At 38.7% G+C, this 13,662-nt stretch overlaps 1 protein-coding gene across 8 annotated transcripts in view; it reads left to right on the top strand.

Annotated features, from left to right (window-relative positions):
- The window catches only part of MBNL2 (muscleblind like splicing regulator 2), a 158,123-nt gene extending 144,727 nt beyond the window's left edge, over positions 1 to 13,396 (top strand). For 4 of the 8 annotated variants that reach the window (XM_019444049.2, XM_019444052.2, XM_019444055.2 and 1 more), the window contains one exon: positions 10,603 to 13,396. In XM_019444049.2, the coding sequence (XP_019299594.2) occupies positions 10,603 to 10,730 (128 nt within the window). In that variant the 3' untranslated portion in view covers positions 10,731 to 13,396. The remainder of the gene's footprint in view (positions 1 to 10,602) is intronic. The other 4 variants (XM_019444051.2, XM_019444054.2, XM_019444056.2 and 1 more) reach the window with 1 other exon arrangement.
- Positions 13,397 to 13,662: the final 266 nt, after the last annotated feature.

Here is a 13,662-nt window from a genome sequence, read left to right as displayed (position 1 = left end):
ATGATGAAGAGGCCCGAAGATGGATGGTGCTGATGGTTACTCAGCAGTGAGTGTACTTACGCCATTGAACTGTACATTTTAAAAATGGTCAACATGGCAAATTTTAAGCTATGCCTATTTGCCACAATTTTCTGAATTGGAAAAAGGATCTGAAAAGACATTTCTCCAACAAAGCAGGGATTAGGATTGGAAAGAAGACATGTGATTGTACTTTTATTAGGTCCATCGCATAAAGTTATTTTTACATGACAAATTATTTTTTGTGGCTGTGTTGTCTTTTAAGAGTTCTGTTTTCGTAAAGCAGGCAGCTGCGTACACAAGCAGATTTGTCCTCAGTGAGCCATCCTCGCTGGAAGCGGGGTCTATGCTGAGATGTGAGGCCGTAACAACAGCCCAGTGTTCACTCGGTGGCAATGCACCTTCATACCTTTTCTCAACAGACATTTACTAAGAACCTAGTATGTTTCGTGTAAAATCGACATTTCTGGGAATACAGCATTTACAAAAAAATTTCAAAGTTCATTTATTTATTTTGAAAGAGAGAGAGGCAGGGAGGAGCAGAGAGAGAATCCAAGCAGGCTCCACACTGTCAGTGCAGAGCCCGATGTGGGGCTCAGACTCACGAACCATGAGACCAGGCCCCGAGCCAAAATCAAGAGTCAGCCGCTTAACCGACAGAGCCATCCAGGCACTCCTGGGAATACAGTATTGAACAAAACAGTCCCTGTTCTCATGAATCTTACCTAATGAGGGTGCCAGGCAGTAAACCCACATGCAAACAGTGACAGTCCAAGCACTTCTCATATAATAAGGATCATCTCAAAAAGTAGAAATGCTCAAAGAATGGTCCTAGCCACTGAGTTTTGACAGAGGACAGCCATAAAGAAATAAAAGAGAATATAGAGGAGCTTTCTTTATATATTTTCTTTTTTCGGTCTCCATTTTTGGTATTTTGACTCCCCCTGGGAGTTATTAGGGAAGACAGATGGTAACCTGGTTTAGCTACCCACCAGCCTGCAGAGGTACCAACATTGCGCAAGCAGAGTGAGAAAGCCAGGCTCAGAAGGTCAGGAAGCTTGCTGATGGCACAGATAAGGCTCCTGAAATTCCAGTCCAGGACTCTGATTTTTCCTTTGCGCCATGATTTTACACACAATTAAGTAGTTTTGTTCACCACCTTCTCTCTCTCTCTCTCTCTGACTCACATATTCAGACACACAGGCAAAGAACTAAAATAGGAAAAAAAAATACTAATTTTGCTGGAAATTTTGTTAGATGGCAGGGTCATCCCACCAATTCCAGAAATGTGCAAGATGAGTACGAGACACATTTCATGGCTTGCATGCAACATTAATCTTACCATTCCTTTTACCGAATCTTAGCATTTGGTTACTTTTCTGCCTTTAAGTGTCCTAAAAGCCAGTTCTTAGCAGGCTGGATTATACATTCTGCTCCACTGTTAAAATGAACACCACAGCCAAAATGTGCTCAGGATTCTAAGTCCAACATAATGGAGGTGGATATAAAAGCAGAGTATTGAGCAGGATTGAGGACTTTATGTTGAATCCAACAGGATCTTGTTTCTGTGATTTTTTCTTGGCCCAAATCTTCAATTTATTACTGGAAGCAAAACCCCATATTGAAAAGAGCAGGTATAAATGACTGCTCTGGAAATCTCTTTTCCATTGCTGCATAAACTGATTTTTAAAGGCATAAAAAAAGTTTTCTTGGATTCCACCTTCATGTCCAGGGGTCACCTTCCGTGAAATAGCCTCCGAGGTGGGCAGCCTATTTCATCCCTGGTAGCCTCACTTGCTATACATCTCACTGAAAATATTCTAAATATGAAATATCATATTTAGAAAAATATTTTCTAATTTTTCCCTATAATGTTTTAGAATATTTTTTAAGTTCATTTATTTTGAGAGAGAGAGAGAACACGCACATGTGCAAGTGGGGGAGGGGCAGAGAGAGAGAGAGAGAGGGAGAGAGAGAGAGAATCCCAAGCAGGCTCTGCACTGTCAGGGCAGAGCCTGACGTGGGGCTCAAACCCACGAACTGTGAGATCATGAGCTGAGCCGAAATCAAGAGTTGGAAGCTTAACCAACTGAGCCACCCAGGCACCCCAGAGTATTTTCTCAAATAGTGTGGTACAAATCTTGTATACTGTGTCTGATATAGTAGAGGAATTTAGCCTTCTTTCGTATATAGAAAGTCCTTAATTTTAAAAGTGTTTGTTCACAATTCCCTTTGTCACTTGGTTTGAGACTCAAATAATGTTTCCATAGAGACAGTGAGGAACTTGATGGTAAGGTCTCCAGGTTGACCTATCATAGTTTACTTAGCTCATGACATTGCTCAAGGATAATACTGTACTAACAGCATGGGACAGGCCAAATACCATGTGCATGGACGTTTCTGTATCTTTGAGACTCAAGAGAGATGCCAAGAGCATATGCCTAACTCAAAGCCCCAGACAGCTGTGTGATAGAAAAGTCCTTCGCTTTCTCTACCCGCTGGGAGTAGAGGAACCATCACCCACGGTGAATTCCTTGGCTAGGATGTTTGCTGGGGAAGGTCGGTGGGGTAGGGATGCAATGCACGGTGTGGGAAGACAGAAGTGTCAGGCATGAATAGGAAGAGAAAACCTGGGACTTGTCCCTACCCGACCACCAGATGCATGCATCCACCCTCCTTCCCATTTTCCTTGGTTGCCACGGCCTGATCCACCCACTTCTTTTTTTTCCTGGCTTTCGTGTGGCCCCTCCAGTCTAGGGTCTGGTTTCATTTTCGTTTTGTCTTGACTTCTTCTGGCACTTGCAGAGCAAACATGGTGTTATGGCTCCTCTGTTCCAGAACGAGCACCCGACACCCCTGAACACTTCTGTAGTATTACAGGGAAGCATGAGGAACGAAAAAGTCTCTCATAGGCCTTTTCCTTCTTTCTCATTTATATCCTACAGGAGAAAGAGTCATCCTTGGATGATCTATGGATTTTTAGGCGACACGAGGGCTAGATTCCTGTCTCACTGTAAAACCAACAGAAATGATCCTCAGCATCCCCTCAAGGGACTTGGATTGGTTGAGGCTAGGTGTGGGATAGATAAGGGGATCATGAGCAGAGCCTCACCCCATACTTACAAGAATCTAGATTTTTCCACATGTGACATGGAATCATGTGAGAAGTGCAGTCTTACTCAAATCAAGAACTTCCATGTATGTATTTTATCCAGATAAATCCAGATAATACAAATTGTCAGTGTGGACCCTGGTCAGTAATCTTCAGTGAGACCAGGGTTATTGACTTTCATGCAAAACCTCAATTATTAATATTTTTAAATGATCAATTTTTATGTATTAGAAAGTATATCTGAAGAATCTTTCTGTTCAAATATTATAGGATAGAAAATTTTAGAAATGAGTCCTCAGCAAAATGATATGTCATTGAAAACAAAGGAATTAGAACTTTGGATGTAAACTTTCTGTGAAGAACAGAGGACAAAACAATCATCTGACTAAACTACTCTTTACGGTCTGCTAAATACTGTGGGCATTCCGGCTGCCTTGGGTTGCTCTTTTTGAGTGTGAAACTCATTGCCATATTTGAGAACTTTCTTCCACAACCCGCACGTGTGCCTAGCCTTCCTACATACATGCAAGCCCATTTTGAAATCAAGTCAAATGTGGCACAAGATGTTGCCTTCTCTCAGAACAGTATTCCCCCAAATGATGACTGAGACTATTTTCCAAAGTGTGTTTTCATATACCACTAATTATCTTTGACTTGTCTGTGTGGTTCAAGTTTACACATAGTCTTGAAGTAGGCCAGAGTGCTTACAAATGTTCATTTATTAACCCGTATCATTAGAACTGCTCTGATAAGGCTATGGTCACTGAGACCAAAGACATTTGCTTTTGACTTTAGTAATCCATTCTGTGATTAAGTACAGAATGAGTTTGCAGCCAAAAATGGACCCATGGGCCTCTGCCTTTGTACATTTCGCCTCAACCAAAATACTTCACAAGTTTGGCCTCTCAGACAAAATTAGGGAATTTCAGACAGTCGTGACTGACATGAGAAGTACTAGAGAAAAGACGGAGAGAATATTAAACAGTAGACAGACTGAAGGAGGGAGGGATGCCAGTAGATAGTAGTGAAGAGAAACATGCATGACAGAATAGAAAGAAAAAAAAAACCCTGTAAATACAAAAAATATTAGCCTGGTGAGCAACAAGCAAGCTTCCCTAGCTTGGCCATAGTTGCAGGAAATGCCATTCGGTTTTCAATTTTTTAATTAATAATAAGTTCTGTTTAAAAAGATAGCAAAACATCCTTTTAAAAATTACCTTCCAAGGAAACAGGGCCTTGTAACCATGAAACAGAGTGTCTAAGGAATCAACCAAGTCTAGAAGTTTTCTTCAAGTGGCTCTTTTTTTTATCCGCCTTGTTTCCGTCTTTGTGAGTGATTCTTCCCCAGCCTGGAATATTTTTCCCTTATCGATATAGAACAGGGAGTAGGGGAATGGTTTATTTTTCTCAAATATTCCCTAATTCTGAAATTCCCTGAAAGACTACAGAGATATATATTGCACAAAGGGTTCTTTTCCTGCCCCCATTACTATATCGCACTTGTGAGTGGTCTGTTGGTATGCTACTGATGACAGCTTTGTGGGATCGTGTCCTCAGTAAATACTTTTTCAGCGTTCCATGCACCCAACAGTTAATACGTGCCTCCCTAGACACTAGAGATGTAAAGATGAATGAAACATGGCCTCATTCTTAAAAACTTTGCTGTGGACCCAGTTAATGCAACAGCCTTACTCAGAAATGTGCATTAGAGATCCCATGCTAGTAGTATTCAGATGCACTGAGATTCCTTCAGATTTCAGCAAAACCATACAAACATAGTATGAGGCATGTTTTATCTACATCATCAAACTCAACACTCCAAAGACACTGTTGGATGGCTATTCACAGGAAGATTTAAGTAAAACATTGTTCTTCTCTTCTAATTATTTTGTGGTTTGGATCTGTAGGAACAGTTGGTCTTTTCATTGAAATGTTTTTCATATCAATTAAGCCAAGCAGTAAGAGTTCTTACTGACTTTAATATTGAGCTAACATTTTGAAAGATAATTCATCTGGCATCCTGTGAATCTTTGTCATGAACACATTTATATAACAAGTATGAATATTTCTGGAAGTCATCTGGAAGCTCACCATAACCTAGGGTATTCATATGTTCAGTTCCTGGCTAGCCACCACGAGGCAGAAAACTCAGAAAGTGTTAGTACTTGGTGCCTCTGAAGCCTGGAGAAATCCTATGCTGATCTGTCTTCTTTGGCTAAATAGCTAACCAGGGCTAGTTAGTTCAGTGGTTGAGTGGATGATGCCGATGCACTCAAGTTCAGTGTTTCAGCCTCTGCATGGACTATTTTGCTTTCAACCAAGTGCATTTCTTACTCTGGCCAGCTGGTTTTCAAGTGTCCGCCAAGGGTAAGAGCATATGGTTGGCTCAGCCAAAATCTAACATCATCTTGGAAGAGAGAAGGCAATGTGGATATTTCCTATCTGGTGAATCAGTAAAGGGAGGGACAGTATTTTTTTCTTAGAGGGTGCCTGTTGGTCAAGTACCCTATTCCTTTGGGTGAAAGTCAAATGTCTGCAAGTTGCAGGATTAACTCCCCAGTGTTGCCTACAGCATTGACTGTTACCTGGCTCAGGAAGCTAGCAATCCAGGCTTAATGGATATCTCCTCCCAGTAAGTAAGGCACAAACCAGCATTCAGCCCAAAGATATATTTGACCCACAGAGTTGTCTTCTATAATGTCAAGTAGTTGCTGAATTCCCATCCTCTTTTGGAAAACAGAAAGGCCAAGCAATGTGGAGCCCAGGTTTCTGCAGGTAGCCATTGGCTGGAGCTGACTAGCTGCTCTGCCATTCCTTCCAGGCACGGGCCCTCCCATCTGCCACACTCCTTACCTGACCCACTCACTCATGTGCATTTCCTGCCTGGGCCCCGTAGTCAGTCAGCTTAATATGCAGGGACCCTGTCTTCTTTTTAATAAATTTGACTGCTGTTGCACTATGAAGCAAATGGTATACGCACTTCCTGGAGGATGCAGAGATTATTAAATGGCTGCTCATAACACATTTGAGGGGAAAACAACCCATTTGATATTCTTTGGGGCCATTCATGCTTTGTCTTCAGCAAATATGTATTAGACTAAGTATATACTGGGCTCATATGGGAATAATTTAAGGCTATGGATTAAGCAGAATCATCAGATTCTCAAATCTGACCACCTGAAGGAAATGCTAATTAAAAAGTAGACTCCACTGCAGCCAAGTAATATTTTTTGCATCACCAATACTCTTGTTACAACTAGAGGGTCCACCAAAGAGTTATCCCTGAGCTCATAATTTGAAATCGAGTGTGTCTTTATTTTAAAAATAGTTTTAAAATGTTTTAAATTGCCCAATATTGTGGACATCAGCTAGTCTCATTTTTGTGTGTTCTCCTTTAGTGGAAAAAGGAATTAAAAATAATACTTTTAAAAGTTCAAAATATTGATTTACCATACAAGATTGCTTAAATCTTATTTTAGACCCTTCTTCATCATGGTTCTCCTTCTATGAGAAAAGACTTAAATTTGAGAGACTGGTCTATCAGAGAGATGAACAGAAGTACATCCTGTTCAGTGTATTTGATTTCTTTCCCATCACATACCATACTGGGGTCCCCTGAGGCTGAAGCAGTGGACCTGTGACTGGGAGGAGGGGCTTCCACTGCTGTGAGCAGACACGTGTGCAGCAGCCACTGGGAGGAGCCCTGGGTAGGATGTGGTTGCCCCACCCCCACCCCCGGGCAAGGACCAAGCAGCCCCAGGGTCCCTCAGCAATTTCTCCCCACATGGCTCCTGCGGACAGTCACTGCTGCCTCCAACACAGGGCTCCATGCTGTTTGCTCTAGACACTAGCCCACGGCCCCGCCTTTCCCTGGTTCCCAGGCTCCCACAGGGCTTCTTCTGAGCACTGATCTCCACTGGCCCCATGAGAGGTATAGACACGTCCTTTGGAATCACTGTTTTCCCCGGTCATCGCAGACTGTCACTATACCCTGGAGGGGACTCCCGTGCCAGCAGACAGAATGAGCTAACAACTCTAACTCATGCTGGTTTGCACAAGCACTTTGTACGTCGTGCAAGCCGGTTAAAACCATTTGTGCTGCTTTTCCTGTGTGTCTGCAAAATATGACTGGCAATACTGACCTAGCTCTTAGGGCTCTGGTAAAAATCGCTCAGAGCCTCCCAGAAAATCAAGGAGGCATCTATTCAAATTACACCAAAACAACAATGATGTTTCAGAGAGGAGATTTCTGGGGAATCCAGTGTGGTAGCCAGCTCTCTGACGTGTGTGTGTGTGTGTGTGTGTGTGTGTGTGTGTGTATATATATATATATATATATATATATATATATATATATATTCTGGCAGACCCAGGGGCCAGGGGAATTTTCGATTGCCCCTTCCAAGAAAACACAGGAGGTTGAGGAAGGAACTTTGGAGATCAGTCTCAGTTTGGGCAAGTGCAGGACAAGAAGGGTGCCACTGACAGCCAGTCTATCGAGGTCACTTTGGTGCACTGTGATTTAATTAACTGTTCTTTAAAATGGACAGGCTGAGGATTAGGACTTGTCAAAATCCGATTCATAGCCCATGTTTCAGGGCCACGTATAAATCTGTTCTTTTAAGAATGCACATTTTGTACCTAAATTGAAATATTCAGACACCCACGGAAGGTTTTGATCCTGCTGGCCATTAAAATTACAGTGGAGATTGAAGAAGTCTTTATGTGTAGAACAAATTTTATATGTCCATATAGAATTAGTAAGAAAGAAAATCTCTGAGAAGACGCAGCAGGGAAGCATACAAAATGTACCTATTTGTCTTTATTTTAAAATTATGTTTCTTTGCTGTGAATTAAAAATATAATCTGACTAAAGAAAAACCAGATTTAAAACTAGACAGAAGAGCCCTCTTTACTACTTCCAAATGGCTTCCCCACACCCTACCCTCTATACTACCTACCCGCCCCCCCCCCCCCCCCCCCCCCCCCCCCCGCCCACACACACTTGGCTCTTCTCTTCCCTCCAGGGGTCTCCCTCCAGCTGGAATTTGTTCTGTCCCCTCCGTGGGCCCCATGGCCTGTCGTGTCCCACATCCTATACCATCAGAAGTAGCAGTCAAATGGGCGGTAGCTGTATCAGAGGCACTCAATTGGTAACTGTTCCTCATCTGGACTCCTGTCTGCATCCCCAGACTGTATTTCACCCTAGAGTACACTTAATTCAGATTGTACCAGCAAGCTGTATTTCTCAGGGGGGAGAAAAAGTAATAATCAAATTACATTTTCAAGAAAAATGCTACCATCCAAAAAAAACGAAACACTCAAAGCTTTCTTACCTTCTAAAATCAAATCTCTTGGACTTCTTGAAGCTCATGGCTGCCAGGAGAGTTATTCATTTTTTTATACCACATACGATAGTCCACAAGTTAGGCAAAGACATGGCCAGAGTTTCCCGGTGTAGAGGCCAGGTGGCAGTAACAGCTGACAGATAGTAGCATCGGCCATTCTTGTTTATGTCTTTATCCATATAATGAATTCTATGTAAACTGAGGCGGAGGGTCCAGGCAAGCTGGGTGAGTCCAGTTAACTCTCTCAGTTAACTTCAAGGTTAATTTACAATTCCTTTAAACCCGAGTGGTTGTACATGTCTCTTTGTCAAATGTAAGTCCAAAGCGTTGCTGCGACTAATTTCTGCCATACAAATTTCCCCTTTGTTAGGCTTTCTGTAGGATACCTTCCTTTCCAGGCAGTTCAGAATATCACTCTATGTGGCACTATAGTGTCAGTAAGCAAGAATGTAAATATATTCTAAAATATGTATTATTTATGTATCAGTTTAAGAAATTGCAAAATTTTGTCCCATAAATATTTTAGGGAGACTTGCTGAAGTAAAAGAATAAAGAGAAAAAGGACATGATTTGATGTCCTGGGGCACATTCTTATTTGGAAGCCTTATAGACAGGACTGAAGCTGAGGGATTAAATAGAATAATTTCTATTTAATAGTCAAGTCTCTAAATCCAAAAGTGAAGTTACAATACGACCAGCTGAATTTGGTATTAGCAACTTGCAACGGGCTCTTCAAGGATACTGTGATAATATTTACATATAAAATCATTACATCTCATTTTTATTTGTGTATCAGTGTGCCAGGACATCAGTATATAAGTATACAAGACAAGGAATGCTATTTTTCCCAGTTAATTTTAAATTCCTAGGAACTTAAAAGAAAACAAACAAAGAATGAACATATCTGAGAAGTTTTGAGTTTACATTTAGTATAAATATTTAATATAAATGAGTTCTTCCTCTATTTTTATCAATTCCATACACATCTGTATGTTCCAGTAAATTAAAGGATATGGTTTATTTCATGGGAGGAATTAATTTGAGTTTGTACTATTTGCGTATATACTAAAACTGTTTTATGTAAACTGCAGGAGCACCCACTTAAAAGGAAAAAATATCCACGTGTGAATTCTAACATAATAGGATAAGAAATTATGCTTGTAGAAATAAGGCTTTAATTGGGAGTTGCATCCCAGTGTGCAGGAATATTAGCTTGGCCATAAAGAATTTTTACTGGCTTTTTCCTAAACACTCTTAGCAGTTTGATAAATAAATCATTCATTGCACAAAGTTTGGTTGAAGTATTGCACAAAGAATAAATACTTTTGTTAGAACGTGTTAAAAGCTTGGCTTTTTAAATGCTTGACCTTTAGAGGACTGGGTCACCCAAGGCAAACTCCCTGTCTTTTGCAAAGGTATGAAGTTGGAAATGAGCTTGGAAATCAGACTCCTGGGACCACGATTTGCATCTGATAGTTTAGCTTTATCTGTGCTTTTGGATTTATTAAGAATGTTTTAACTGCTTTATTAGAACATTGTCCCTTTTTCTCTTTCATTTGGGACGTTCATACATTCTCTACTGGTTATTATATCTTGGGAACGAAATTACTTTGGATGGGAACACACCTCTGAATTTTACACGCGCGCAAATAATAGATAAACTTAATTTGTTATACATTTAAAAATGTTTATATTTAAACGTTTCCCACAACTTTTCATGTACAAATGAATTCTCTGATTAGACTCCCTGATCACCTTAGCAAATACTAATTGAATGAATATGTGAACATACAAGAAAGAGATATGAGGCAAAGACTAAAAAGGAGATCGGGGTCTAAACACACTGCATGCCCACATATCCGCTATCAGAGTTTTACAGAAAATAAAATTCTGTGCATTTGCCTCACTGCTGTTTACAGCGGTCACATAGCAGCAGCGCCTAAGTATAAAAATTTTCAGCATGGAGGGTGGGGATCGTTGAAGATGACGATTGCATCAAAAGATCACAATATATCAAAATGAGAAATTGAAGAAAATTCCTATTTTCAAAGAGTAAAAAACTGAAACTCGTTATGTTCCCTCCCAGCAGGATGTCTAAAGCATGCTTGTCTTTTTCTTTAACAGATAATTCTGAAATAATCAGCAGAAACGGAATGGAATGCCAAGAATCCGCATTGAGAATAACTAAACATTGTTACTGTACATACTATCCTGTTTCCTCCTCAATAGAATTGCCACAAACTGCATGCTAAATAAAGATTTAGTTCTTCTGGACAGACCACAACTGTAAGAAGCTAGTGCTGCTATATCATATATGAGTATTAAATATGGTATGCTTAGTATATTCCAACCTAAGATAGTTAACTACCTGAGACCAGCTGTGACGTTTAAAGACATAAAGAGTAAAGTTTACTTTTCAAGGGTTTCTAAACATAGTTTCTGTCCTAGGAATATTGTCTTATCTCCATAACTATAGCTGATGCAGAAAGTCCAACCAATGTACTCATTTCGATTGAGAATACTTCCAAGTTAGCAATAAGCGATTAGCATTAGTTAAAAAAAAAAAAAAATCTATTCCGAGGGCAGGTTTGATTCTAACGCCAATTACTGTCATTTCATTTACCCGCTGGATCAAAGAGTATGTTTCGCTTCTTCACAACATGAATGCTGCAGCAAAGGTGGGAAGTGAAGTAAAACGGACGCCTGTCCCGCAGGTCTAAAATTTGAATGGAAGTTCAAGCACAAGTACGGGGGACACATCAAAGTGTGGTTGTTTGGTTTGCCTGGAGATGCCGCATTGAATCATGTGATTCTAGAATAACATTAACTAGATTGAAAAAAGAAACTTTGCACGGTATGAGCTTCATACCCCACCAAACAAAGTCTTGAAGGTATTATTTTACAAGTATATTTTTAAAGTTGTTTTATAAGAGAGACTTTGTAGAAGTGCCTAGATTTTGCCAGACTTCATCCAGCTTGACCAGAATGAGAGGCCCATGCCAACAGTCTAATCGAAGGGATTAGTTTTTCAAACTCACCATCCAGTTGCCTGTTACAGAATAACTTCTAAACTAAACACCTAGTCAAACAACGAAGCTGTAGGTGAGGAGATCTGTATAATATTCTAATTTAAGTAAGTTTGAGTTTAGTCACTGAAAATTTGACTGTGACTTTAATCTAAATTACTATGTAAACAAAAAGTAGATAGTTTCACTTTTTAAAAAATCCATTACTGTTTTGCATTTCAAAAGTTGGATTAAAGGGTTGTAACTGACTACAGCATGGAAAAAAAATAGTTCTTTTAATTCTTTCACCTTAAAGCATATTTTATGTCTCAAAAGTATAAAAAACTTTAATACAAGTACATACATATTATATATACACATACATATATATACTATATATGGATGAAACATATTTTAATGTTGTTTACTTTTTTAAATACTTGGTTGATCTTCAAGGTAATAGCGATACAATTAAATTTTGTTCAGAAAGTTTGTTTTAAAGTTTATTTTAAGCACTATCGTACCAAATATTTCATATTTCACATTTTATATGTTGCACATAGCCTATACAGTACCTACATAGTTTTTAAATTATTGTTTAAAAAACAAAACAGCTGTTATAAATGAATATTATGTGTAATTGTTTAAAACATCCATTTTCTTTGTGAACATATTAGTGATTGAAGTATTTTGACTTTTGAGATTGAATGTAAAATATTTTAAATTTTGGCATCACTGCCTGTTCTGAGAACTGGATGCACCAACCATATCATTTTCATTTGAGCAAAAAGAAATCCGCCATTTTACTTAATGTTGGTCAAAGTCTAATGACTCTCTTTCTATTGTAGATTTGATAACCCCATCAAAAGAAAATCACATTCTAAGTGTAATCTTACATAGTGCTTGTATCGTTGCATTTGTTTTAATTTGTGGGAAAGTATTGTATCTAACTTGTATTTCTTTGGTAGTTTCATCTTTATGTATTATCGATATTTGTAATTTTCTCAACTATAACAATGTAGTTATGCTACAACTTGCCTGAAACATTCAAACTTGTTTCATTTTTCATTTCTTTTTTTTTCTTTGTTACTTCACTTAAACTCATTGAAAGCATAGTATGCGTTACTAAAAGGTCAATTACAGGAATCACTGAAATATTTTTGTAGACTAATTGTTGTAACATTGTCTTTCTTTCTTTTGTTTCATGATTTTGATTTTTAAAATTATTAGCACACAGCTATTTTCAGCCCTTTAATAATGCAGCATCAAAAACATCACCTGTATCCCCAAATGAATATAGAAGACTGTATTTTTACTATGATATCCATTTTCCAGAATTGTGATTATAATATGCAAAGAGTCATAAATATGCCATTTACAATAAGGAGGAGGCAAGGCAAATGCATAGATGTACAAATATATGTACAACAGATTTTGCTTTTTATTTATTTATAATGTAATTTTATAGAATAATTCCGGGATTTGAGAGGATCTAAAACTATTTTTCTGTATAAATATTATTTGCCAAAAGTTTGTTTATATTCAGAAGTCTGACTATGATGAATAAATCTTAAATGCTTTGTTTAATTACAAAAATAAAATCACCAATGTCCAAGACACGAAGATAGCAACTCAACAAATACTATAGTTAAGAGACGAACTCACCACTTGTATGGGAACTACATTTCACTCTTGGTTTTCAGGATATAACAGCACTTCACCGAAATATTCTTTCAGCCATACCACTGGTAACATTTCTACTAAATCTTTCTGTACCACTTAAAGAATTCCCTCATTCATTACCTTACAGTGTAAACAGGAGTCTAATTTGTATCAACTCTATGTTTTGGTTGTAATATTCAGTTCACTCACCCAATGTACAACCAATGAAATAAAAGAAGCATTTAAAAGCATTTCTAGTCTTGCTCCTTTTTGTGTGGAGACAGACTGGTAATTAGCCAAACAAAACAGTCTCCACAATCGCACAGAAAACATTTGGGGACTTCAAAGAAGAGCAAGCTCTGGTCTTCAGATGGGAGACTGACAGGTTTTGCTTTTAACTTTGGTTTTTTAACCGTAAGGAAAGCAATTTAAAGGGATCACTTTGGAAGCTCTTTTAGTATTCCTTGAAACTAAAATAAACAGTAAATTCCCAGCAGTGCTATTTATTGTTTATTTT

Source organism: Panthera pardus, unplaced genomic scaffold, assembly GCF_024362965.1.
Source record: "Panthera pardus isolate Hobbes unplaced genomic scaffold, ASM2436296v1 HiC_scaffold_1, whole genome shotgun sequence".
In the NCBI taxonomy this organism is placed as follows: domain Eukaryota; kingdom Metazoa; phylum Chordata; class Mammalia; order Carnivora; family Felidae; genus Panthera; species Panthera pardus.
The sequence above is the reverse complement of the archived record's forward strand: the minus strand, read 5'-3'. Positions and strand labels throughout refer to the sequence as shown.